Genomic DNA, 27,244 nt, shown 5'->3' on the forward strand with positions numbered 1-27,244 from the left:
GTACCGGGGCATTCGGGTTTCCTTTAAGAACTGGCACCGCTTAATTTCTTTAGTCACTGTTCTTGTCTAAATGTGAGAAGGAAACCCAGCTAGCAATGAGGAATCGGCCCAGAAGCGCCCTCTTCCGGGGTGGCGGTACTGATTGAATCAGCCTGGAATCGGGTGTCGGACTCGGCCCGGAATCAAAATGAATGACTGCCCAGAATCGCCCCAAGTACATCGGGCCGTTTCCATGGAATTCAGCCTACTTTGCCGGCATCTTACCAGAATACCCACAGAAGCGGCCCGATGCACATTTCGTCATTTTAAATATTACTATTACACATTTTATGCATACATATTATACCCATCCACCCCGAAAAAATGTTTTGTCGGAGAAAACACCATATACCTGGTGACCGTTTCAGTGTGCATGCGCCTGGCCCGCCACAGGAGTCGCTACAGCGTGATGGGACAAGGACATCCCGGCTGGCCAAACCCTCCCCTAACTCAGACGACGCTAGGGCAATTGTGCTTCGCTGCCGGCATGGGTATCGAACTAGCATTTGTAGCAACACAGTTTGTACGGCGATGCAGTGTCTTAGACCGCTGCGCCACTCGGGAGGCTCCATGCACAAAGTTTTTAATGCTTATCAATTGCCTTGCACAAAGTTTCAAAATACTAAAATACTACTTAAACAGGACTCTTAAAGAATTTAATTGAAATGTTAATTATATTTTTTGTATCACAAAAACAATGAGAAAATATGGACAAATAAATAAATAATGAAATGTTATATAAAGCAGCCCGTGTAATCATCTGCCAGAGAGTAGCGAGTAGCCCCAATCGGCCCGAGCCCCATTTGGGCCAGATAACACACCGGAATCGGCCACATGACGTCGGCCGAGTCTGACTCTCAGCCCAAGTGCCCCGACTCTCGGCCCAGATCCACTGTGCTAGCTGGGAACTCCTAACCAGATAAGACTAGTAGTAACTAGTATAAAATACATTCAGGTGTTGAATATGCGAATCTCATACTGTAGATCAGCGTATTTGATTAAAAAAAACATACAGTATTAATATATCACAGAGAAATCCATTTGTATGTATAGGCTTAATGGATGCTTTTGAGAACCAATAACATGTGCATTGTTTGTAGTGGGCTTGTGTTCTATTGAAAGCAAGTGTTCTATTGTAATCATGATACAATGTTTTGGTGTGAGAGCTGAGTGTGGGCCTCTACTCTGAGCCACTCTGCTGTGCTGCTGTCGTGTGTTAGGGAAGTATCTGGTCCCTGCTGAGGTGGAACATTGAGGCTGGAGGCCACTCCTCATAGGTCACTTAAAGCCACACAGCAGTCCAACCTATTGCATCTCATTCACACAAAATGCTGCACATGGGTTGACATTTACTAAGACCTGGCACCAGTGAAAGGCCGCCTTAAGACCGATGACGAGTGGCTTAAGATGCCCTTTAAACCATACACTTCATATACATGCCACCCGCTGAGAGCTGACAAACTGGTCTCTCACGTTTGTAAAGAGCATAATATAATTCATTATACAACAGTAATTCCAAATATAACAAATAGGGGCCCTAGCCCTCACCCTCCGATCCAACAGTTCCCAGACGTAGTCAATGGGATTGAGATCCGGGCTCTTCGCTGGCCATGGCAGAACACTGACATTCCTGTCTTGCAGGAAATCACTCACAGAACGAGCAGTATAGCTGGTGGCATTGTCATGCCGGAGGGTCATGTCAGGATGAGCCTGCAGGAAGGGTACCACATGAGGGAGGAGGTAACCTGTCCCGCAGGTGTGATGTTCGGATGTACCGATCCTGTGCAGGTGTTGTTACACGTGGTCTGCCACTGCGTTGAGATAGCCTGCAATGACAACATGCTCAGTTCCATGATGCTGTGACACACCACCCTAGACCATGACGGACCCTTCACCTCCAAATCGATCCCGCTCCAGAGTATAGGCCTTGGTGTAACGCTCATTCCTTCGACGATAAACGCAAATCCAACCATCACCCCTGGAGAGACAGAACTGCGACTCGTCAGTGAAGAGCACTCTTTGCCAGTCCTGTCTGGTCCAGCAATGGTGGGTTTGTGCCCATTGGCGACATTGTTGCCGGTGATGTCTGGTGAGGACCTGCCTTACAACAGGCCTACAAGCCCTCAGTTCAGCCTCTCTCAGCCTATTGCAGACAGTCTGAGCACTGATGGAGGGATTGTGCATTCCTGGTGTAACTCGTGCAGTTGTTTTTGTCATCCTGTACCTGTCCCGCAGGTGTGATGTTCGGATGTACCGATCCGGTGCAGGTGTTGTTACACGTGGTCTGCCACTACGAGGACGATCAGCTGTCTGTCCTGTCTCCCTGTAGCGCTGTCTTAGGTGTCTCACAGTACGGACATTGCAATTTATTGCCCTGGCCACATCTGTAGTCCTCATACCTCCTTGCAGCATGCCTAAGTCACGTTCACGCAGATGAGCAGGGACCCTGGGCATCTTTCTTTTGGTGTTTTTCAGAGTCAGTAGAAATGCCTCTTTAGTGTCCTAAGTTTTCATAACTGTGACCTTAATTGCCTACCGTCTGTAAGCTGTTAGTGTCTTAATGACCGTTCCACAGGTGCATGTTCATTAATTGTTTATGGTTCATTGAACAAGCATGGGAAACAGTGTTTAACCCAATCTACTCTCTCGCTCTCTATTCACCAGGGAAGAATGACATCTTTGGAGAAATGATCCATCTGTACGCCAAGCCTGGGAAGTCCAATGCGGACGTCAGAGCCCTGAGTTACTGTGACCTGCACACGATCCAGAGGGAAGATCTCTTGGAGGTGCTTGACATGTACCCTGAGTTCGCAGATTTTTTCCTGAAAAATCTGGAGCTGACATTCGACCTCAGAGACGAAAATGGCAAGGTACATTTACATCAGATGGTCCTAACACAAGCCTATTGGGTTCTCTGTCAAAACTGTATGGTATGTAAACATAGGTAGTGTCCCAAATGGTACAATATTCTCTTTATAGTGAACTTCTTTTAGTGAGGAAGGCTCATAGGGCTCTGATCAAAAGTAGTGCACTATAGAGTATATGGAACAGGGTGCCATTTGGGATGCATCCTATGCTGTAGCATATTCTAACATTGAAATAGTCCTGACAATAACAGAAAAAAATAAGTATTGCCATATGATATTGTGTAAGATAAAATATTTCATACAACGGGTGGGTCTAATCCTGAATGCTGATTGGTTAAAACCACATCCCAGCCGGTGTCTATTTATTCCACAAGTTACCACCGGCTAAATCTATGATGTTAAAATGCCTATTTACTCTGTTCCATCTGACTCCGCAATCCACTGTCTCATCACCTCAGCCAGGCACTTTATAAACTTGATCTCCACTATAAAAACCATCTAGACATTATCTCACATTTTCTTTAGACTAACATTTACTTTTCAACAGCTGAGATTTGTATAAACCTTGCTGTCTGTCTGTCCGACATTTGCAACATTGTTTCAATATTCAAATTCGATCTCCAGCTGTCCCATAGTAATGAATGTGTCGGGAGTCTGGACGAGACAGACAGGCAGGCAACGTTTCTCAGCCAGTCGTTATCATGAATCAGCTGACATCATTTTTATGACCTTAACTTTTTCCACATTTTGTTACATTACAGCCTTATTCTAAAATTGATTAAATTGTTTTTTCCCATTCATCAATCATCACACAATACCCCATAATTAATAGTTTTAAAGAAATGTTGGCAAATTTAGAAAAAACAGATATCACATTTACATAAGTATTCAGACCCTTTACTCAGTACTTTGTTGAAGCACCTTAGGCAGCGATTACAGTTTAGAGTTTTCTTGGGTATGACGCTACAATCTTGGAACACCTGTATTTGGGAAGTTCCTCCCATTCATCTCTGCAGATCCTATCAAGCTCTGTCAGATTGGATGGAGAATGTCGCTGCACAGCTATTTTTAGGTCTCTCCTGAGATGTTCAATTGCTCTGACTGAGCCACTCAAGGACATTCTGACTGAGCCTCTCAAGGACATGCGTTGTCTTGGCTGTGTGCTTAGGGTTGTTGTCCTGTTAGAAGGTGAACCATTGCCCCAGTCTGAGGTCCTGCGCACTCTAGAGCAGGTTTTCATCAAGGATCTCTCTGTACTTTGCTCCGTTCATCTTTCCCTAGATCCTGACTAGTCTCCCAGTTCCTGCCGCTGAAAAACATCCCCACAGCATGATGCTGCCACAACCATGCTTCACCGTAGGGATGGTGCCAGGTTTCTTCCAGACGTGACACTTGGCATTCAGGCCAAAGAGTTCAATGTTGGTTTCATCAGACCAGAAAATCTTGTTTCTCATGGTCTCAGAGTCTTTAAGGGCCTTTTGGCAAACTCCAAACAGGCTTTCTTGTGCCATTTACTGAGGAGTGGCTTCCATCTCGCCACTCTACCATAAAGTCCTGATTAGTGGAGTGCTGCAGAGATTGTTGTCCTTTTGGACGGTTCTCCTATCTCCACAGAGAAACTCTGGACCTCTGTCAGAGTGACCATCGGGTTCTTGGTCACCTCCCTGACCAAGGCCCTTCTCCCCCAATTGATCAGTTTGGCCGGGTGGCCAGCTCTAGGAAGAGTCTTGATGTTTCAAAACTTATTCCATTTAAGAATGATGGAGGCCACTGTGTTCTTGGGGACCTTCAATGCTTCAGAAATGTTTTGGTACCCTTCCCCAGATCTGTGCTTCGACACAATCTTGTCTAGGAGCTCTACAGACAATTCCTTCGACCTCATGGCTTGGTTTTTGCTCTGACATGCTCTGTCAACTATGGGATCTTATATAGACAGGTGTGTGCATTTCCAAATGATGTCCAATCAATTAACTACAGGTGCACTCCAATCAAGTTGTAGAAACATCTCAAGGATGATCAATGGAAACAGGATGCACCTGAGCTCAATTTTGAGTCTCATAGAAAGGGTCTGAATACTTTTGTAAATAAGGTATTTCAGTTTTTTTAATCTTTAATACACTTGCTAAAATTTCTAACAACCTGCCTTTGTTTTGTCATTATGGGGTATTGTGTGTAGATTGATGAGGAAAATTGTTTATTTAATCCATTTTGGAATAAGGCTGTTATATAATATATAATAATATATAATATAATATAATATAATTATAAGTCCAATACAGCAAATGAAAGATAAACATCTTGTGAACCCAGCCAACATGTCTGATTTTTTAAATGTTTTTTGTCATTCTCCTTTGACGTCCCTCATCAACAAGCTGTTTTTCGCCGCCACAGGACTGCCACTAACTGGATGTTTTTTGTTTATCGCACCACTATGTGTAAACCCTAGACACTGCCGTGCGTGAGAAACCCAGGTTAGCCCGCCTGGCACCGGCGATCATACCACGCTCAAAGTCGCTTAGGTCATTAGTTTGGTCCATTCTAATTTTCAATTTAACTGAATGCCTCGAGGCCTGTCTGCCTGCTTTATATCGCAAGCCAAGGCCACCTGATTGACTGTCTGTAGGAGCGATCCATTTATGTGAACGGGGTGGTGTACCTAATAAACTGGTCAGTGAGTGTATATTTCCACACTATGAGGTTTGAATAATACTGTGAAATTGTGAAAATGATGATAATGCCAAGTGCTGTTGAAAAGACTGTCTGAAATCTCAACCTGTTTTGGTGGGATGGAGTTTTAACATGCCTGCCTAGAGACGTCACCAGGTGGTAAATTAGTTAATAGACCAATAAGAAAGAGTTCCAAACCTCTCTGCCAATAACATATCCTTTTCAGACCATTCACAAACAGTCCTAGCCAAAAAAGATACACTGCTCAAAAAAATAAAGGGAACACTTAAACAACACAATGTAACTCCAAGTCAATCACACTTCTGTGAAATCAAACTGTCCACTTAGGAAGCAACACTGATTGACAATAAATTTCACATGCTGTTGTGCAAATGGAATAGACAACAGGTGGAAATTATAGGCAATTAGCAAGACACCCCCAATAAAGGAGTGGTTCTGCAGGTGGTGACCACAGACCACTTCTCAGTTCCTATGCTTCCTGGCTGATGTTTTGGTCACTTTTGAATGCTGGCGGTGCTTTCACTCTAGTGGTAGCATGAGACAGAGTCTACAACCCACACAAGTGGCTCAGGTAGTGCAGCTCATCCAGGATGGCACATCAATGCAAGCTGTGGCAAGAAGGTTTGCTGTGTCTGTCAGCGTAGTGTCCAGAGCATGGAGGCGCTACCAGGAGACAGGCCAGTACATCAGGAGATGTGGAGGATGCCGTAGGAGGGCAACAACCCAGCAGCAGAACCGCTACCTCCGCCTTTGAGCAGGAGGAGCACTGCCAGAGCCCTGCAAAATGACCTCCAGCAGGCCACAAATGTGCATGTGTCTGCTCAAACGGTCAGAAACAGACTCCATGAGGGTGGTATGAGGGCCTGACGTCCACAGGTGAAGGTTGTGCTTACAGCCCAACACCGTGCAGGACGTTTGGCATTTTCCAGAGAACACCAAGATTGGCAAATTCGCCACTGGTGCCCTGTGCTCTTCACAGATGAAAGCAGGTTCACACTGAGCACGTGACAGACGTGACAGAGTCTGGAGACGCCGTGGAGAACGTTCTGCTGCCTGCAACATCCTCCAGCATGACCAGTTTGGTGATGGGTCAGTCATGGTGTGGGGTGGCATTTCTTTGGGGAGCCGCACAGCCCTCCATGTGCTCGCCAGAGGTAGCCTGACTGCCATTAGGTACCGAGATGAGATCCTCAGACCCCTTGTGAGACCATATGCTGGTGCGGTTGGCCCTGGGTTCCTCCTAATGCAAGACAATGCTAGACCTCATGTGGCTGGAGTGTGTCAGCAGTTCCTGCAAGAGGAAGGCATTGATGCTATGGACTGGCCCGCCCGTTCCCCAGACCTGAATCCAATTGAGCACATCTGGGACATCATGTCTCGCTCCATCCACCAACGCCACGTTGCACCACAGACTGTCCAGGAGTTGGCGGATGCTTTAGTCCAGGTCTGGGAGGAGATCCCTCAGGAGACCATCCGCCACCTCATCAGGAGCATGCCCAGGCGTTGTTGGGAGGTCATACAGGCACGTGGAGGCCACACACACTACTGAGCCTCATTTTTACTTGTTTTAAGGACATTACATCAAAGTTGGATCAGCCTGTAGTGTGGTTTTCCACTTTAATTTTGAGTGTGACTCCAAATCCAAACCTCCATGGGTTGATAAATTTGATTTCCATTGATAATTTTTGTGTGATTTTGTTGTCAGCACATTCAACTATGTAAAGAAAAAAGTATTTAATAAGAATATTTCATTCATTCAGATCTAGGATGTGTTATTTTAGTCTTCCCATTATTTTTTTGAGCAGTGTATATTCATTATATAATATTACATTACATTTGCGAGATGGGCCTATAAAGGGAATAGGGTGCCATTTAGAATGACGTTTCAGTGATTGTACGTGTTGACGTTTCCATCTACACAGGCTGCGTATTCTCACGCTAGTGATTCCGATCCAGAAGATGTTAAGAGCACAAAGAGCACAAGAAGAATCTCCTTCACACCACATCCAACTAAAGGTGGGTTCCATATTCATTCTCCGCACGAGCGCTTCCTTTTGTGCATGCATTTGTTTTATTGTCATTTTTCACGGAGCACCTTTCTAAGTCCCAGAAGAGTTCAGTGCATTCTTTCTGTGGCACTAGAGCACGGCTGTGTTCCACTGACTCGTGTTGATTACAATTCCACAGAAGGAAGCAACAAGGAAACGGAAAACAACTCGGAGAGGGAGTCCTACTCAGGACTAAAGAGAGCTTCAGTTGACCTGAAACACTCAGGGAAGGAGGAGCAGAGGTTCCTGGGGCCGGCCATCCAGGAGTGTCCCTCGGTGGAAGACCCTGCACTGAGGCTCGACTCCAGTAACACCAGAGACATCCAGGCAAGAGACAGCATGGAGAGAACTCCCTCTTATGACAATAACATTGGTAAGTAGAAATACAATCATAACCCTTACTGTGCTCACACATTAAACGACATGTGTTTCATTATCCATTGTTGATATAGTCCCAACATATTTAGCTTGTCAATAATCAAGTTTTCAAGATATATAACTTTCTAAATACAGATATACAGCCAGTATGATACGTTTTGCATACATAGTGTATACCAAAATTCAAAAGGCACTAGCTCTGAGCTAACATTTTTGCAGGTGCGTTGTAACTGTTGAATAAAATGAGAAAAAATAAGAAACCCGCACACTGCTCTTGACAGTATCACTGCTCTTTAATATGCTTTATGTATTGGCCTCATGGCCTTCGTCAGAGCTTTTGTGAGTTTTTTAAAATTAGCACCCTTATGTAGACATAGCCCCACCCACATCCGTTCCACGCATCGAATGGGGTTGGAGTCGAGGGAAAACAAATAAGTGCTACCAAATATAACAATATGGATTTCATAAATATTCAAATAAAGTGTGTACATAAAACGTATTAAACACGTCTGTAAAACCACAATGAGGACATTGACCTACCAAGCATAAGGGTGCTAATAAAAAAAACTCACAAAAGCTCTGACGAAGGCCATGAGGCCGATACATAAAGCATATTAAAGAGCAGTGATACTGTCAAGAGCAGTGTGTGGGTTTCTTATTTTTTCTACTTTTGCCTGTATAGTGTATGCAAAAGTATGTGGACACTCCTTCATATTATCTGATTCAGCTAATTCAGTCACACCCGTTATTGACAGGTGTATAAAATCGAGCAAACATCCATGCAATCTCCATAGACACACATTGGCAGTAGAATGGCCTTACTGAAGAGCTCTGTGACTTTCATTGTGGCGCCGTCATAGGACGCCACCTTTCCAACTAGTCAGTTCGTCAAATGTTTACCCCTCTAGAGCTTCCCCGGTCAACTTTAAGTCCTGTTATTGTGAAGTGGAAACATCTAGGAGCAACAATGGCTCATACGCAAAGTGGTAGGCCACACAGCTCACAGAACGGGACCGCGACGGTCCTCGGTTGCAACACTCTCTACCGAGTTCCAAACTGCCTGTGGAAGCTTAAGATCAACATGTGCAATGATGATGTCGCCATAATCTAAAACCAATAGGGATATCGACTGAATAATCTGATTTCTACTATTTAGCTAGAGGCAGGACCTACCTTTGAAGTCGGAAGTTTACAGACACCTTAGCCAAATACATTTAAACTCAGTTTTTCACAATTCCTGACATTTAATTCAAGTAAAAATTCCCTGTCTTAGGTCAGTTAGGATCACCACTTTGTTTTGTGAATGTGAAATGTCAGAATAATAGTAGAGAGAATTATTTATTTCAGCTTATATTTCTTTCATCACATTCCCAGTGGGTCAGAAGTTTACATACACTCAATTAGTATTTGGTAGCATTGCCTTTAAATTGTTTAACTTGGGTCAAACGTTTTGGGTAGCCTTCCACAAGCTTCCCACAATAAGTTGGGTGAATTTTGGCACATTCCTCCTGACAAAGCTGGTGTCGCTGAGTCGGGTTTGTAGGCCTCCTTGCTCGCACACAGTTTTTCAGTTCTGCCCACAAATTGTCTATAGGATTGAGGTCAGGGCTTTGTGATGGCCATTCCAATACCTTGACTTTGTTGTCCTTAAGCCATTTTGCCACAACTTTGGAAGTATGCTTAGGGTCAAGCTTTAACTTCCAAGCTTTAACTTCCTGACTGATGTCTTGAGATCTTGCTTCAATATATCCGCATAATTTTCCTTCCTCACGATGCCATCCATTTTGTGAAGTGCTCCAGTTCCGCCTGAAGCAAAGCACCCCCACAACATGATGCTGCCACCCCCGTGCTTCACGGTTGGGGTGGTGTTCTTCGGCTTGCAAGCCTCCCCCTTTTGCCTCCAAACATAACAATGGTCATTATGGCCAAACAGTTCTATTTTTGTTTCATCAGACCAGAGGACATTTGCCCAAAAAGTGCGATCTTTGTCCCCATGTGCAGTTGCAAACCGTAGTCTGGCTTTTTTTATGGCGGTTTTGGAGCAGTGGCTTCTTCCTTGCTGAGCAGCCTTTCAGGTTATGTGGATATAGATACTTTTGTACCTGTTTCCTCCAGCATCTTCACAAGGTCCTTTGCTGTTGTTCTGGGATTGATTTGCACTTTTCGCACCAAAGTACGTTTATCTCTAAGAGATAGAATACATCTCCTTCCTGAGCGGTATGACGGCTGCGTGGTCCTATGGTGTTTATACTTGTGTACTATTGTTTGTACAGATGATACCTTCAGCCATTTGGAAATTGCTCCCAAAGATGAACCAGACTTGTGGAGGTCTACATTTTTTTTTCTGGGGTCTTGGCTGATGTCTTTTGATTTTCCCATGATGTCAAGCAAAGAGGCACTGTGTTTGAAGGTAGGCCTTGAAATACATCCACAGGTACACCTCCAATTGACTCAAATGATGTAAATAAGCCTATCAGAAGTTTCTAAAGCCATGACATAATTTTCTGGAATTTGCCAAGCTGTTTAAAGGCACAGTCAATTTATGTAAACTTCTGGCCCACTAGAATTGTGATACAGTGAATTATAAGTGAAATAATCTGTCTGTAAACAATTGTTTGGAAAAAATTATTGTGTCATGCACAAATTAGATGTCCTAACCGACTTGCCAAAACTATAATTTGTTAACAAGAAATTTGTGGAGTGGTTGAAAAAATAGTTTTAATGACTCCAGCCTAAGTGTATGTAAACTTCCGACTTCAACTGTATGCTTAAATCAGAGTTATTTTTGTGCTCATAATATTTTTTTACCTCCATTTAATACCAATTTCAGGTCAAGAAAGTTTTTCTGTACTACAATGAAGGCAGACTGTAGTTCAGATAGAGCCTGGTCAACCAAGAGGCAATAGCATACACAACAGCATCATCAGCATACAGTACAAGTTTAAAAAAAATTACAGACAAGTCGATATTGTTAATGTAAACTGTTAACAGTAAGAAGTGCAGTAACCAGAAATCTACCCCTGCAGGACACCTTTCATAATCTCTAACAATTTAATAATAATAATAATAATAATTTAATAATAATTTAATAATCTAATAATTTCTAACCCCCCCCCCCCCCCTTAAAAGAGTTAGATGCACTATTGTAAAGTGGTTGTTCCACTGGATATCATAAGGTGAATGCACCAATTTGTAAGTCGCTCTGGATAAGAGCGTCTGCTAAATGACTTAAATGTAAATGTAAATAATACCCAGGAAACCTGATTTAAAACCATCAGAAGTGTTAGGTTCTTATTTTTCAGAGTAAATAACTCACGGACTCTAAAGAAGCTTTAACCAAGTTTAATTCTGCCCAAAGGTTCTGTACAGCTGTAATTCAGACAACCCAACATTTCTCCCATCACAGATATATATATCCCACTTAAGACACTCCTCCTTCTCTCCAATCCTTACATCTTATGGTTCTACAGGAAAAGAGTAACAGGATACTAAACCCTTATTTCTCCCTTCAGGGGATCTGACCTCACCTCCTGACCTCAACCCCTCCTTCACCTAATCCACAGATGTACATCTGTCTCCCCTATATCAACACGTTTGTCACGCCCTGACCTTAGTTATCTATGTTTTCTTTGTTATTTTGGTTAGGTCAGGGTGTGACGAGGGTATGCTTGTTTTTATAGATCTAGGGTTTTTTGTAAGTCTAGGTAATTGTAGGTCTATGGTAGCCTGAATTGGTTCCCAATCAGAGCCAGCTGTTTATCGTTGTCTCTGATTGGGGATCCTATTTAGGTTGCCATTTTCCCTTTTGGTTTTGTGGGTTCTTGTCTATTCATAGCCCGGTGCGGGTTATTCCACCTCCCCGCACTGGTAGGGCTAGATTGGGCATTGAGCCAGGTGTCATGAAGCCGGCTCAACGCGTCTGGTCTCCAGTGCGTCTCCTCGGGCCGGCATACATGGCACCAGCCTTACGCATGGTGTCCCCGGTTCGCCTACATAGCCCGGTGCGGGTTATTCCACCTCCCCGCACTGGTCGGGCGACGGGGAGCATTCAACCAGGTAAGGTTGGGCAGGCTCAATGCTCAAGGGAGCCAGTACGCCTGCACGGTCCGGTATTTCCGGCGCCACCTCCCCGCCCCAACCCAGTACCACCAGTGCCTACACCACGCACCAGGCTTCCAGTGCGTTTCCAGAGCCCTGTTCCTCCTCCACGCACTCTCCCTATGGTGCGTGTCTCCAGCCCAGTGCTTCCAGTTCCGGCACCACGCACTAAGCCACCTGTGCGTCTCCAGAGCCCTGTACACACTGTTCCTTCTCCCCGTACTCGTCCTGATGTGCGTGCCCTCAGCCCGGTGCCACCAGTGCCGGTACCACGCACCAGGACCATAGTACGCCTTGAGAGTTCAGTGTGCCCTGTCCCTGCTCCCCGCACTAGCCTGAAGGTGCGTGTCTTTAGCCCGGTGCCTCCAGTTCCGGCACCACGCACCAGGCCTACAGTGCGCCTCATCCGGCCAGAGCCATCCGTCTGCCCAGTGCCATCTGAGCCATCCGTCTACCCAGCGCCATCTGAGCCATCCGTCTGCCCAGTGCCATCTGAGCCATCCGTCTACCCAGCGCCATCTGAGCCATCCGTCTACCCAGCGCCATCTGAGCCATCCGTCTGCCCCGAGCCATTAGAGCCGCCCGTCTGTCCCGAGCCGTCAGAGCCGTTCGTCAGTCAGGAGCCGCTAGAGCCATTCGTCAGTCAGGATCTGCCAGAGCCGCCAACCAGACAGGATCTGCCAGAGCCGCCAACCAGACAGGATCTGCCAGAGCCGCCAACCAGACAGGATCTGCCAGAGCCGTCAACCAGACAGGATCTGCCAGAGCCGTCAACCAGACAGGATCTGCCAGAGCCGCCAACCAGACAGGATCTGCCAGAGCCGCCAACCAGACAGGATCTGCCAGAGCCGCCAACCAGACAGGATCTGCCAGAGCCGCCAACCAGACAGGATCTGCCAGAGCCGGCAGTCAGCCAGGATCTGCCAGAGCCGCCAGTGAGCCATGAGCAGCCAGAGCCGTCAGCGAGCCATGAGCAGCCAGAGCCGTCAGCGAGCCATGAGCAGCCAGAGCCGTCAGCGAGCCATGAGCAGCCAGAGCCGCCAGCCAGCCATGAGCGTCCAGAGCCGCCAGCCAGCCATGAGCGTCCAGAGCCGTCAGCCAGCCATGAGCGTCCAGAGCCGTCAGCCAGCCATGAGCGTCCAGAGCCGTCAGCCAGCCATGAGCGTCCAGAGCCGTCAGCCAGCCATGAGCGTCCAGAGCCGTCAGCCAGCCATGAGCGTCCAGAGCCGCCAGCCAGCCATGAGCGTCCAGAGCCGCCAGCTAGCCATGAGCAGCCAGAGCTGCCATTAATCCAGAACTGCCCCTCAGTCCAGAGCTGTCTCTCTGTCCGGAGCTGCCCTTCAGTCCGGAGTTGCCACTCTATCCTGAGCTACCTCTCTATCCTGAGCTACCTCTCTATCCTGAGCTACCTCTCTATCCTGAGCTACCTCTCTGTCCTGAGCTACCTCTCTGTCCTGAGCTACCTCATTCCGGTGCTGCCCCTTAATACAGTGGGGTTTATTTGGAGGGTGGTCATTCGGAGGGGAATACGGAAGCTGGGATTGACTATGGTGGGGTGGGGACCTCGTCCAGAGACTGAGCCACCACCGTGGTCAGATGCCCACCCAGACCCTCCCCTAGACTTTTGGTGGTGCGTCCGGAGTACGCACCTTGAGGGGGGGGGTTATGTCACGTTCCTGACCTGTTTTCTGTTGTTTTTGTATGTGTTAGTCGGTCAGGGCGTGAGTGTGGGTGGGCATTTCTATGTTATGTGTTTCTATGTTGGTAAATGGGTGACCTGATATGGTTCTCAATTAGAGGCAGGTGGTTTTCATCTCCTCTGATTGAGAACCATATTAAGGTAGGTGGTTTCACATTGTTTGTTGGGGGTGGTTGTCTCCTGTGTCTGTGTATGTTGCGCCACACGGGACTGTTTCGGTTTGTTTGTTTGTTCGTTCGTTTTGTGTAGTCATTTTTCCTGTTCGTGCGTTCTTCGTTGTATTGTAAGTTCTTACGTCCAGGTCTGTCTACATCGTTTTGTTATTTTGTTTATTATCAAGTATAGTTCGTTTTTTCGTCTTGTTTGAATAAATATCATGTCATTTCACAACGCTGCGTTTTGGTCAAATCCCTGCTCCTCCTCTTCAGACGAAGAGGAGGAGAACACCCGTTACACATCCCCTGTCCTCCCATCGGTCCCCCAGTTACCAGTAACCAATCCATATGACATGAGTCAACAAACTGATATCCCATTAATGCTACTAAAATAACCACTGCTACTACCAACATGGCCCTTGACTAAAGTCTCACAATACCCCTCATTTGCGCAGTAGTCCAATTCCATGCTATCAATATAGCATCGTTCGCTACTAATACTGCTCCTTCAGTTACTGTCCCTACAGCAACTGCCGTGAGAATACCTCCTGCATGTAATCTGTCACATGTTCGCAGGCTGTTAGAAATTGGAGAAAGATTTATGAGTTGGGAATAATATCCAACCTAACAAAACTCTGAGTCACAGGTGTCCTGAAAGTTTACCATAGTGTCTGAAATGCCAACACTATCTCTTCTACTCTCACCATGATCTAGGTATGTGTAATGTTCAACTAAATCCCCATTTTGTGTACAGTTAGCTGCTCTCCCTCTTCTATGATCTATCTCCTGTAACAATATACAGTCTCTGAGAATGATACTCCTCTATCATTACATATAACCCATAACACACTATACTCCTAATGCATTTTCTACAGTTATAAACATACTAACACATTCTCAAATCAGTTAGTCAATATACATCATTCCCTCCTCTGGAACAATGAACACCCTCATGTTCCACAAAACCTAAAAACATATTGACTTGAAAAGAAAAGAGAAACAAAGTACATGTTTAATAACTTAGCACCACTCATTGATGCGATGTACCATAAAAATTCTGAATACAGGGTAAAACAAAAGAGAACAAAAACTTTCATGGTTGTCCCACACTTTCATCCAGTGCTTCCCCTAACAAACCACCTCCCCTCAGGATGATACTTAGAGATAAGGTTCTAGAGACTCTCTCGGCCAAATAAATGTTAGCAGTGCCCCCACCCCTCATCGCTCTTTAGCAATTCTCGCTTTACCCCAATCACAACTAAAACATTTTATAAATTATCCAACTATAACTCTTCTCATTAGAGCCCCCCTTTGTTCCTTTTTTCCTGTCCTGAGTGGCCTGGTAATGAAAGATCAGTATCTCAATGCATTCTTAGTCTAAATAATTAGCAGGTTGTATACCACCACCCCTCTTTCCTTCACCCGGCACTTATCATTCTAGTGTGTCTTCTTCAGATATCTTTTACAGTTAATTTTCCCAACGGCACATGTAACTTTTGCCCGTCACATTTCATGGCCCTTGATAATGTCCCGATTTTAATATCCAAGTAGATACTTCCGTTTCTCCCACGTACACGAGTCTCTCACCTGAGCTTGTTCTCTCTCCACGCTCACTCCACACGCGCTCTCAGCACCCCGGCCCTGGTTTATGGCTCGGACTCAGATAGGAGTGGTAAAAGTCACTGTCTCTCATTGCACGCCTTTGTCGCTCCTTCTTCAGCCGGGTAGGGAGGGTTTTGAGGTTTATACACACTGTCTATGGTCAAATTATTCCTACCATGCATTAAGACACGATCTGACGTCACCTTCCATGATAACCTCAAAAAAGCACAGATCATAACAACAGTTAAGTTCATTACAATCTGTTTCAGGAAACCAGACAAACATTGACTATATGACAAATTATGACATTAACCTTTTCTTAATAACATCTCTAAAACAAATGTCAAACAGCATAACATACTGTTACTGCTAAAAACCATTTTCTAAATTAGTCCATACTCCCTTATTCTACTGGCGACCTCTAGGAAGAGTTACCAGATTATGAAGTTAGCCCCCTAACCCCTCACAGAATTCCCACTCCAGGATCCCAATCTGGTGAAATTTGTATCAAAACAAAAACACAACATGAAATCAGCAATACACATGTCACAATCCATTTGAAGTAACTGTCATCCCTTATTAACATATATTTTCCTTTCTATATGCAAACTGAACACAGTACCACTGTATAAGTACCCCAAAGACCAGGACCTCAGGGAACTGGTAATTTTCCCCTTTCAAACACATGATTAAAAAAAACATGTTAAATCAAAAATAAACAAATTCGAATAACTAATCAATTTAGAATTACAGCTCTTTATAACTCCCTACAAATATAATAATAATCTCCTAAAGTAATGGTACAATTTGGATAGAGAATGGTGTTTCTCATGAATTTTATAATGAAATCCCCCTGTTCTGTTCATTTCTAATGAGGTTTATCTTTCCCCATTAGGAATTTTTAGTATACAGGGCTTTCGACACCATTAAAATGTTTCCTCTCCATTTCTTTCCCTGTCCTTCGGAAACCATGTAAATACCTCTTCAAAACATTTCCATCCTCCTGCAGACCCAATTTAACTGAATTGAAAAGACCGCATCCAATAAATCCCACAACACGACGACAGTGTCTCTCCACCGAGTCTAACGATTCACTGGTCTCCTTTTCCCCATGATTCTCCATAACCACCACACCACATAAAAAAATTAAAAGTTAGTTTTAGGTTTGGTAACCCCTATATTAATTCCTCGTGACCCCAGTTAATTTTAGGTTAGATAACCACTATACTAATTCCTCGTGACCCATCCACCCTTTCGTCCATTCTAGAATCCTATTCCAGAATAAGACGACATCAAACGTAAATTTATGTCAAAATAAAGCCACATAAAATGTATCATGATTAAAAAAATAAACTCCCAGGCCTTCTGAGTTTGCAAGGAGTGTTTGACCATATCATTTAAATGTGTTACCTTTAGAATCCATTCCCCTGGTATTTCGCCTAGAATCTTCAACCCAAAATACGTGTCAAATTCACTGTGGCAAATTTAGTCAATTTCTCATCGTAAGGAATCCGCAATATTTACATGTGGTTCTCTAACTCTTTCTCTCACCAAGGCCGCCCGCCGCCTTAGCCATTTCGTCTGCTTTACGATTACCTATGGCAATTCTATCTGTACGACTAGTATGAGGTTCACATTTCACCACTGTTAATTTACTGGTTAACTGACATGCTGCTAATAATGCCTCTACCTCCAGACCATTTTTTTATTGGTGTTCCTGTTGCTGTTAACATGCCCCGTAGTGACCACAATGTACCAAAATCACGAACTACTCCAAATGCATACCACACACAGCTTACCCCGTCACTCTCTTCCCTTCTGTGCTCATGTAACTAGAGCCATCTGTATACAATATTTTTCCCGATTCCAATGCCATCTCTTGCAAATCAGGCCTAGGTTTTGGAGTACTCTGATCGTGGTGACATGTATGCGATTCACCCTCCCCAGGCAACAGCATTAACGAAGCAGGATTTAAAGCACCAATCTTATGAAATTGAACATTTTGAACAATTTAACGTTGTAACGGCGTTCCTCCTCCTCTTCATCCGAAGAGGAGGAGCAGGGATTAAACCAAAATGCAGCGTCTTGATATGACATGATTTATTTTAAGTAAAGACGAAAACACGAACTTCACTTGAAACTAAACAAAACAACAAACGGAGTAGACGAACCTGAACATAAGAACTTACATAACACGATGAACTCACGAACAGGAAAATGACTACACAAAACGACGAACGAACGAAACAGTCCCGTATGGTGCAAACAAACACAGACACGGAAGACAACCACCCACGACAAACAAAGTGAAAACACCTACCTTAATATGATTCTCAATCAGAGGAGATGGAAACCACCTGCCTCTAATTGAGAACCATATCAGGTACCCATTAAACCAACATAGAAACAGAAAACATAGACTGCCCACCCAAACTAGGTACGATGGCATTCCTCTTGGCCCTCTTAATTTTTGCGTAACCATCGCGCTACAATGTTTTTCCTGTTCATGAACAACATTTTTGTAAAGATAATTTTAGGTTTGGCAATCCCAATGATGGCACTTTACACAATTGCTTCTTTAACTCGACAAACTCTTCCTCACACTCTTGATTCCACTCTATCCTCTCATGGGGACCCTTCCCCCCCTTTCGCCCACACTGTAAGTGTCTCAGCAATTTCAGAGAATGACGAAATAAAATGTCTAACAAAATTGAAAACTCCTAAAGTTTTCCTGAGCGTGCCGTGCCAAAGAACGCATTGTTTCTACCCGGTCCCGGGTAATGTGTATCTTACTCTTAGAAATCGAAACCCCCACATATGTTACCTCTTGCTTTGCTAGTTGTGCTTTGTCATACGACGCCAAATTGTCTACCAATGTGGTGCGGTCTCGCATATGAGTTTCTTCGTCTTTTGACGCTAATAACAAATCATCCACGTATTGTACCAACACAGAGCCCACAATTGATACCCTTTTAATGATTGTTTCAATGCAAAATGATACCAAGTGGGACTTTTTTGTAAATCCCATCGGTACTCTACTAAAAGTTAGGTAAAACGTGATCTCATACGTCCTCCATCACATAGAAACTGTAATCTCTATGAACCACTTGTCGATCGAACAGAGACTATACACCGCTAGGTGAAAGTTCCATTCTTGCTAATCTCAAAACGATTAGTTTGAAAAAGATGCAAACTCTTGTATAGCGGCATTTCCTTCTAGTGCAGTAGGTGCCAGTATTGCTTTACACTCATTCTTGCAATGCCCGACAGTCCCACATCTATAACAGGGAGCTATCCCCTTACGCTTTGATGTCTTTTCGCTAAGTTCCTTAGTCTTAACTTGGCCATTGAAACTATAGGTAGTGATTTTCTCTATGGCCCTATTAACCCCTCGCACATCTGCAAGGTGAGCAGAGTTAAATTCCACTCTCAAAACATCATCTTGAATTAAATCTACCACCCGCCCAATTACCATTTTGATCACAGGGTTCAAACCTGCCATCAAAGCAGAAGTGCAAATTCTATCAATGCACTCCCGTATTTCTGTGGCAGCATACTAGTACTCATTCCGGGTTTATCGTGATGAATTTTTGTTGATATAATGCTGACATCAAAACGCTGGTATATTGATCTTTTGATTCGTTTTTTTTGTTTTTATGCCAAGTCATAATTGCCTCCCTGAATTCTTTATTAAATTTGAATTCTCCGTCAGCAGGAAAATGTTGTCCAATTTTATCTAATTTGTTAAAAATATTCCATATTCCAGCCGAATTGGTAGAATGCTCGGGCGCTTCTTTCAGCGCCTCCATGGCTTTATTAAATTCTGCTAGCTCTATATTACAGGGAGAAACTGGTCCATTTGTCGCCATATCAATAGTTATTATTCCCTAAACACTCCCGACAGTGTTCAGGGTATTTTAGATTTCTTCACTCCCGTCTATAATACACACCTTTTATTAACTATTTTCTAAGATAGTACTACACACCTCCCTGGATAATAATTAATTGATCCCGGCACCTAATACCTTGTATTAGAACCGATACCATAGCGTATGGGAATTTATTACTGGAGAATACGGATTACTTCATGGCTTTGTGCCGTATCTCCTCCAATATCCCTATTATTGATAACACACATCACCAAAATGATTCACACTTGTCTTCCTATTAATCTGCCATGGTTCACCACCCCAACAGGGCACACAACTAACCTCCCATTCACACACACACACACACACTTTTATGGCTACTACAACTAGGCTCTCACCCCATTATAGGTATGCAGAGAACCAACCCCGCCGGGATTTACCCCCTAGGACTCACCCTTCGCAGGTTCCAGCCTGCGCGGGCTTACCTTCCGGGACTCACCCTATATTTATAGGTATCACAGGTATTAACCCACTGGGATTTACTATTGACTTTATAGTACTAGCAGGAACCAACCCACTAGGGATTTACCCCCTAGGACTTCCCCTACAGGTACCAGCCTGTATGAGTTTACTCTCCGGGCCTTACCATTTACAATAAAGCTACGACCGGTCGTTACACAATGGGCTTATATAATTAAACTCAGGCTCTCCAGGTCCGTATCCCATAATTAGTTCAGCCAACGATTCTCATCTCCCCAAGATGTCAAAATGAGTGGAAACAGATATAGGAACTAGCCTACCTTGTTTATTGCCAGCTCTGCTCCACTGATCTGGACTCTTCGGTTTGACTACAAATCGTGGTGAACCCTGCTCGCAGCGCCATCTGTTAGGTTCTTATTTTTCAGAGTAAATAACTCACGGACTCTAGAGAAGCTTTAACCAAGTTTAGTTCTGCCCAAAGGTTCTGTACAGCTGTAATTCAGACAACCCAACATTTCTCCCATCACAGATAAAAATATCCCACTTAAGACACTCCTCCTTCTCTCCAATCCTTACATCTTATGGTTCTACAGGAAAAGAGTAACAGGATACTAAACCCTTATTTCTCCCTTCAGGGGATCTGACCTCACCTCCTGACCCCAACCCTTCCTTCACCTAATCCACAGATGTCCATCTGTCTCCCCTATATCAACACGTTGCTCTCCTCCCGTCCACCCAACCCATTCCAAATCCATCTGTCTTTCTACAGGGAACCATTCTTCTTCTCTATCATTTATTTAATATCTCAATGTTCAAAATGTCGAATCCAACAGTAGATACATATTGAGTTCTATCTGTCAAGTACTTTTTAAACCAGTTACATACAGCCTGGTCTAGGCCAATTGAGGAAAGCCTCTCAATTAGCAGTGTGTAATCAACAGTATCAAAAGCCTTTGACAGGTCAATGAAGAGGGCAGCAAAATGTTGCCTTTTATCCAAAGAGTTATCATTTATAACAGCAGAGATAGTGCTATGACCTGGTCTAACACGCGAATGATGTACATTTAGAATAAGATCTTAGCTGAGAATTAATCAAGGATTCTAATATTTTAGCTAGGCAGGAAAGTTTAGAAATACCGTAGGGAGACAATTATTTAGGTCACAAGGGTCACCACCTTTGTGAAGGCGGAGTACATGGGCCACCTTCCAAATCTTGGGGATAGTACCAGATATAATCGTCAGGTAAACATATGGGTTAATGATTCAGCAATCAGGGGGGCAGAGATCTGCAGCAGAAATGGATCAAGCATATCAGCCCCAGTCGATTTGTTTTTACATCAATCTTAAACAAGGCGTCTAGCACATCACAGGTAGTAAATGGTTGAAATGAAAACAAAGATTCACTGGAAGTTGACGGGTTTAACGTTGAGTCAGCTTGATGCTGGCAGAGGGAAGAGCAGTCAAATAAACACTCAGATATAGCACCAATAGCATCCGCCATGGCACCATGGGGGCGGTAAATCCCAGCAACAAATACATGTGTATTCTGGTTTATGGACACATCTACAACCAGGAACTCAAATTTCTTGGTAACAGAAATATTTAAAGATTGGGACGCCATGAAATTCAATTCTACATATATGGCCACTCCTCCCCCTTTTTGTAATCTGTCACATCTAAATAGATTATAATAATTTCCTTCAATTTCTTTTATCAGAGACAACCATTGAATATTTAATGTATAGCCTAATGTTTCGAGAGAAAGAAAGGGACAACAGAAAGAGGAGTGTGTATTTCAGTCTGGGCGTTCCAAAGGCTCCTGCTACATCAGACAAACGGGATTAAAGTTCATTATCAGCCTGTCATTTGTTTCGAATCACAAAAGAGCTGCTCTTACCCACACCAGCATTAATCAATGTACACCACACGCATTAGCACTGTGTCTAGCAGAGATAACACCTGAGTTAGCCTGACTACGACCCACTACTTCATTATTTGTTTATTTATTTGTATCCCCATTAGCTTTTGCAGAAGCAGCAGCTACTCTTCCTGGGGTCCACAAAAAAAACACTACAGGACAAGTAACAAAACACTGATACACTGATAGTAATTAAATGTTTAATTACAACTATTTACAAACAATGCAACAACAAAAATAATACAAACAACACAACAACAAAATAGTTGTGTGTTAAATGGATAACAATAGTTTTTCCACCTCTCCCACACTAACTTGACTAAATTCAAACAGCAATCCTTATCTTTCATTATTAGATCTTTTATACAAAAATATGATGGTTCACTGTTGAATGTTGTCATTTCACTTCTGGATTAGTCAACTTCACTAGTGAAGTAGTCATTGAAATGATTGGCAATATCAAATGCTTTTATCATGAATGACCCATCAACTTCACTGGACAATGGAGATGATTTGGTTTTCTGCCTATGATATCATTTAAGATACTCCAAAATATTTTTCCCGTTGTGTTTTATGTCATTTATCTTGGTTTGGTAATATTGTTTCTTCTTCCTTTTGTTAAGTTTAGTCACAAAAGTTCTCAATTTACAGTATGTCAACCAAACAGCTGAGCAGCCTGACTTGTATGCCACCTTTTGCATAAAATCGAGCTCTCTGTTAACATCACACACACTATCAAGCATTGCACACATATTATCCAAATACTGACTGTTAGCACTTGGTGGCCTATAGCAGCACCCCAAAAGAAGAGGATTTAAATGAGGCAGGTGAACTTGCAACCACAGCACTTCAACAACATTCGACATGAGATCCTCTCCAAGCTTTACAGGATCATGGCTCTGAACCTATACAGCAACACCTCTCCCATAGGCATTCCTGTCTTTTCTGTAGATGTTATATCCTCGTATTGCTGTATCATCAAAGGAATGATCTAAGTGAGTTTCAGAGATGGCACGTATATAAATGTCATCCGATGTTAGCAAGTTATATATTTCATGAACCTTAATTCTAAGGCTACATATATTAATATGAGCTATTCTTAGCCCTTTCCTGGGTAGCTTATCGGAAATAGAAATAATATATTTAAAAAGTTCAATAAAAATGAAAACATTGTTTGGCTAATAGAGTCAGTCAATCAGGCACTTGTGAGTGTGTGCTGTTGAGCTGAAGCTAGTGACCCGGAAGCTTGGGAGGGAACATGGTGAATGAGCTTGTCGTAGCGGATGTAAGCAATGTCCCAACACTCTCTGGTAGCTTTCAGAGTTGGGATAAGTTATTTCCACCTCTGGCACAAATCTTCAGAGAAGTCCTCGTTGAGGAAGATGTTGGTTCCTCTCAAGTTCCTTGGCTCTCTCCAAAAATTCCAGCTTGTCCTTGAACCTTAGGAACTTGACCTACGTCCCACTATGACATAGAAAACTATTTTGTCTCCTGAAACACTAGCTAGGCAAATCAATTACAAACACAAGGAACAACACATAGCAGCTTTACACCAAAAGATTAATAGTGTTCTATTGTAGTGGTTGGTTGGTTTAGTGATTACCAGGCTCCTATGCTCTGACCCACATGTGAACTTGTAAAGAATGTGTGTTTCCCTCCCTTGCCAGATGTGTGCAATGACAAATGGGACTGCGAGAAGCCCCAAAACTACCTGGATGAGTCAGCACAATTGCAGGACCTGAGGGGCGAGGATGACGACACCAGTGAAATCACATACAGAGAGGTGGAGCAGCGCTTAGATCAGCTCCAAGAGCACTTAAACAGGTAGGCCTGTACTGCACTTAAACAGGTAGGCCTGTACTGCACTTAAACAGGTAGGCCTGTACTGCACTTAAACAGGTAGGCCTGTACTGCACTTAAACAGGTAGGCCTGTACTGCACTTAAACAGGTAGGCCTGTACTGCACTTAAACAGGTAGGCCTGTACTGCACTTAAACAGGTAGGCCTGTACTGCACTTAAACAGGTAGGCCTGTACTGCACTTAAACAGGTAGGCCTGTACTGCACTTAAACAGGTAGGCCTGTACTGCACTTACAGGTAGGCCTGTACTGCACTTAAACAGGTTGGCCTGTACTGCACTTAAACAGGTAGGCCTGTACTGCACTTAAACAGGTTGGCCTGTACTGCACTTAAACAGGTAGGCCTGTACTGCACTTAAACAGGTAGGCCTGTACTGCACTCCTTTGGCCATCTCTGACCTTTACAATGCAATGTCTAACATTCATGGAAATCTAGCTGCAATCCAGGTACAAAGGCCAGTAAACAGATGTGATTTCATAAAGCTCTTGTTTTTCTATTCTGTTTCATGGAGACAATGGAAATTCAGAATTAACATAAAAAAGTAAATTGTTGTTACTGTTGCATTTTGTGAATCCGTCTGGCCCTGCGGCACCTCATGACTGAAATCTATGAATTCCAAATAGACAAGTCACCCAGATTGTGTCTGAAAGTTGTTATTAAACCATACGAAAAATAACAGCACACACTCTCCAACGAATACAAATTCAAACAACATCACAACAAAACTTGTTCCGTGTGCAGTGTTACATTTGAATCCCCATTATTTCCTGAAGCAGTCAAACAGGTTGAGAGGGGAGATAACAACACCTGCACCAGCAGGCTGCCGAGAGCAGACAGACAAACAGGTTGAGAGGAGAGATAACAACACCTGCACCAGCAGGCTGCCGAGAGCAGACAGACAAACAGGTTGAGAGGAGAGATAACAACACCTGCACCAGCAGGCTGCCGAGAGCAGACAGACAAACAGGTTGAGAGGGGAGATAACAACACCTGCACCAGCAGGCTGCCGAGAGCAGACAGACAAACAGGTTGAGAGGAGAGATAACAACACCTGCACCAGCAGGCTGCCGAGAGCAGACAGACAAACAGGTTGAGAGGAGAGATAACAACACCTGCACCAGCAGGCTGCCGAGAGCAGACAGACAAACAGGTTGAGAGGGGAGATAACAACACCTGCACCAGCAGGCTGCCGAGAGCAGACAGACAAACAGGTTGAGAGGAGAGATAACAACACCTGCACCAGCAGGCTGCCGAGAGCAGACAGACAAACAGGTTGAGAGGAGAGATAACAACACCTGCACCAGCAGGCTGCCGAGAGCAGACAGACAAACAGGTTGAGAGGAGAGATAACAACACCTGCACCAGCAGGCTGCCGAGAGCAGACAGACAAACAGGTTGAGAGGAGAGATAACAACACCTGCACTAGCAGGCTGCCGAGAGCAGACAGACAAACAGGTTGAGAGGAGAGATAACAACACCTGCACCAGCAGGCTGCCGAGAGCAGACAGACAAACAGGTTGAGAGGAGAGATAACAACACCTGCACCAGCAGGCTGCCGAGAGCAGACAGACAAACAGGTTGAGAGGGGAGATAACAACACCTGCACCAGCAGGCTGCCGAGAGCAGACAGACAAACAGGTTGAGAGGGGAGATAACAACACCTGCACCAGCAGGCTGCCGAGAGCAGACAGACAAACAGGTTGAGAGGAGAGATAACAACACCTGCACCAGCAGGCTGCCGAGAGCAGACAGACAAACATGTTGAGAGGAGAGATAACAACACCTGCACCAGCAGGCTGCCGAGAGCAGACAGACAAACAGGTTGAGAGGGGAGATAACAACACCTGCACCAGCAGGCTGCCGAGAGCAGACAGACAAACATGTTGAGAGGGGAGATAACAACACCTGCACCAGCAGGCTGCCGAGAGCAGACAGACAAACAGGTTGAGAGGGGAGATAACAACACCTGCACCAGCAGGCTGCCGAGAGCAGACAGACAAACAGGTTGAGAGGAGAGATAACAACACCTGCACCAGCAGGCTGCCGAGAGCAGACAGACAAACAGGTTGAGAGGAGAGATAACAACACCTGCACCAGCAGGCTGCCGAGAGCAGACAGACAAACAGGTTGAGAGGGGAGATAACAACACCTGCACCAGCAGGCTGCCGAGAGCAGACAGACAAACAGGTTGAGAGGAGAGATAACAACACCTGCACCAGCAGGCTGCCGAGAGCAGACAGACAAACAGGTTGAGAGGAGAGATAACAACACCTGCACCAGCAGGCTGCCGAGAGCAGACAGACAAACAGGTTGAGAGGGGAGATAACAACACCTGCACCAGCAGGCTGCCGAGAGCAGACAGACAAACAGGTTGAGAGGAGAGATAACAACACCTGCACCAGCAGGCTGCCGAGAGCAGACAGACAAACAGGTTGAGAGGAGAGATAACAACACCTGCACCAGCAGGCTGCCGAGAACAGACAGACAAACAGGTTGAGAGGAGAGATAACAACACCTGCACCAGCAGGCTGCCGAGAGCAGACAGACAAACAGGTTGAGAGGAGAGATAACAACACCTGCACTAGCAGGCTGCCGAGAGCAGACAGACAAACAGGTTGAGAGGAGAGATAACAACACCTGCACCAGCAGGCTGCCGAGAGCAGACAGACAAACAGGTTGAGAGGAGAGATAACAACACCTGCACCAGCAGGCTGCCGAGAGCAGACAGACAAACAGGTTGAGAGGGGAGATAACAACACCTGCACCAGCAGGCTGCCGAGAGCAGACAGACAAACAGGTTGAGAGGGGAGATAACAACACCTGCACCAGCAGGCTGCCGAGAGCAGACAGACAAACAGGTTGAGAGGAGAGATAACAACACCTGCACCAGCAGGCTGCCGAGAGCAGACAGACAAACATGTTGAGAGGAGAGATAACAACACCTGCACCAGCAGGCTGCCGAGAGCAGACAGACAAACAGGTTGAGAGGGGAGATAACAACACCTGCACCAGCAGGCTGCCGAGAGCAGACAGACAAACATGTTGAGAGGGGAGATAACAACACCTGCACCAGCAGGCTGCCGAGAGCAGACAGACAAACAGGTTGAGAGGGGAGATAACAACACCTGCACCAGCAGGCTGCCGAGAGCAGACAGACAAACAGGTTGAGAGGAGAGATAACAACACCTGCACCAGCAGGCTGCCGAGAGCAGACAGACAAACAGGTTGAGAGGAGAGATAACAACACCTGCACCAGCAGGCTGCCGAGAGCAGACAGACAAACAGGTTGAGAGGAGAGATAACAACACCTGCACCAGCAGGCTGCCGAGAGCAGACAGACAAACAGGTTGAGAGGGGAGATAACAACACCTGCACCAGCAGGCTGCCGAGAGCAGACAGACAAACCGGGTGAGAGGAGAGATAACAACACCTGCACCAGCAGGCTGCCGAGAGCAGACAGTCAAACAGGTTGAGAGGAGAGATAACAACACCTGCACCAGCAGGCTGCCGAGAGCAGACAGACAAACAGGTTGAGAGGAGAGA

General features: G+C 44.8%; 1 protein-coding gene across 1 annotated transcript in view; it reads left to right on the forward strand.

Moving 5' to 3' along the window:
* LOC139546903 (voltage-gated inwardly rectifying potassium channel KCNH7-like) overlaps positions 1-27,244 on the forward strand; it is a 118,685-nt gene that overhangs the window by 81,568 nt on the left and 9,873 nt on the right. Inside the window, exons 11-14 of the mRNA XM_071355832.1 lie at positions 2,704-2,909; positions 7,517-7,610; positions 7,782-8,015; positions 23,509-23,665. Of these exons, the coding sequence (XP_071211933.1) occupies positions 2,704-2,909; positions 7,517-7,610; positions 7,782-8,015; positions 23,509-23,665 (691 nt within the window). The remainder of the gene's footprint in view (positions 1-2,703; positions 2,910-7,516; positions 7,611-7,781; positions 8,016-23,508; positions 23,666-27,244) is intronic.

This window comes from Salvelinus alpinus, chromosome 20, assembly GCF_045679555.1.
Source record: "Salvelinus alpinus chromosome 20, SLU_Salpinus.1, whole genome shotgun sequence".
NCBI lineage: Eukaryota > Metazoa > Chordata > Actinopteri > Salmoniformes > Salmonidae > Salvelinus > Salvelinus alpinus.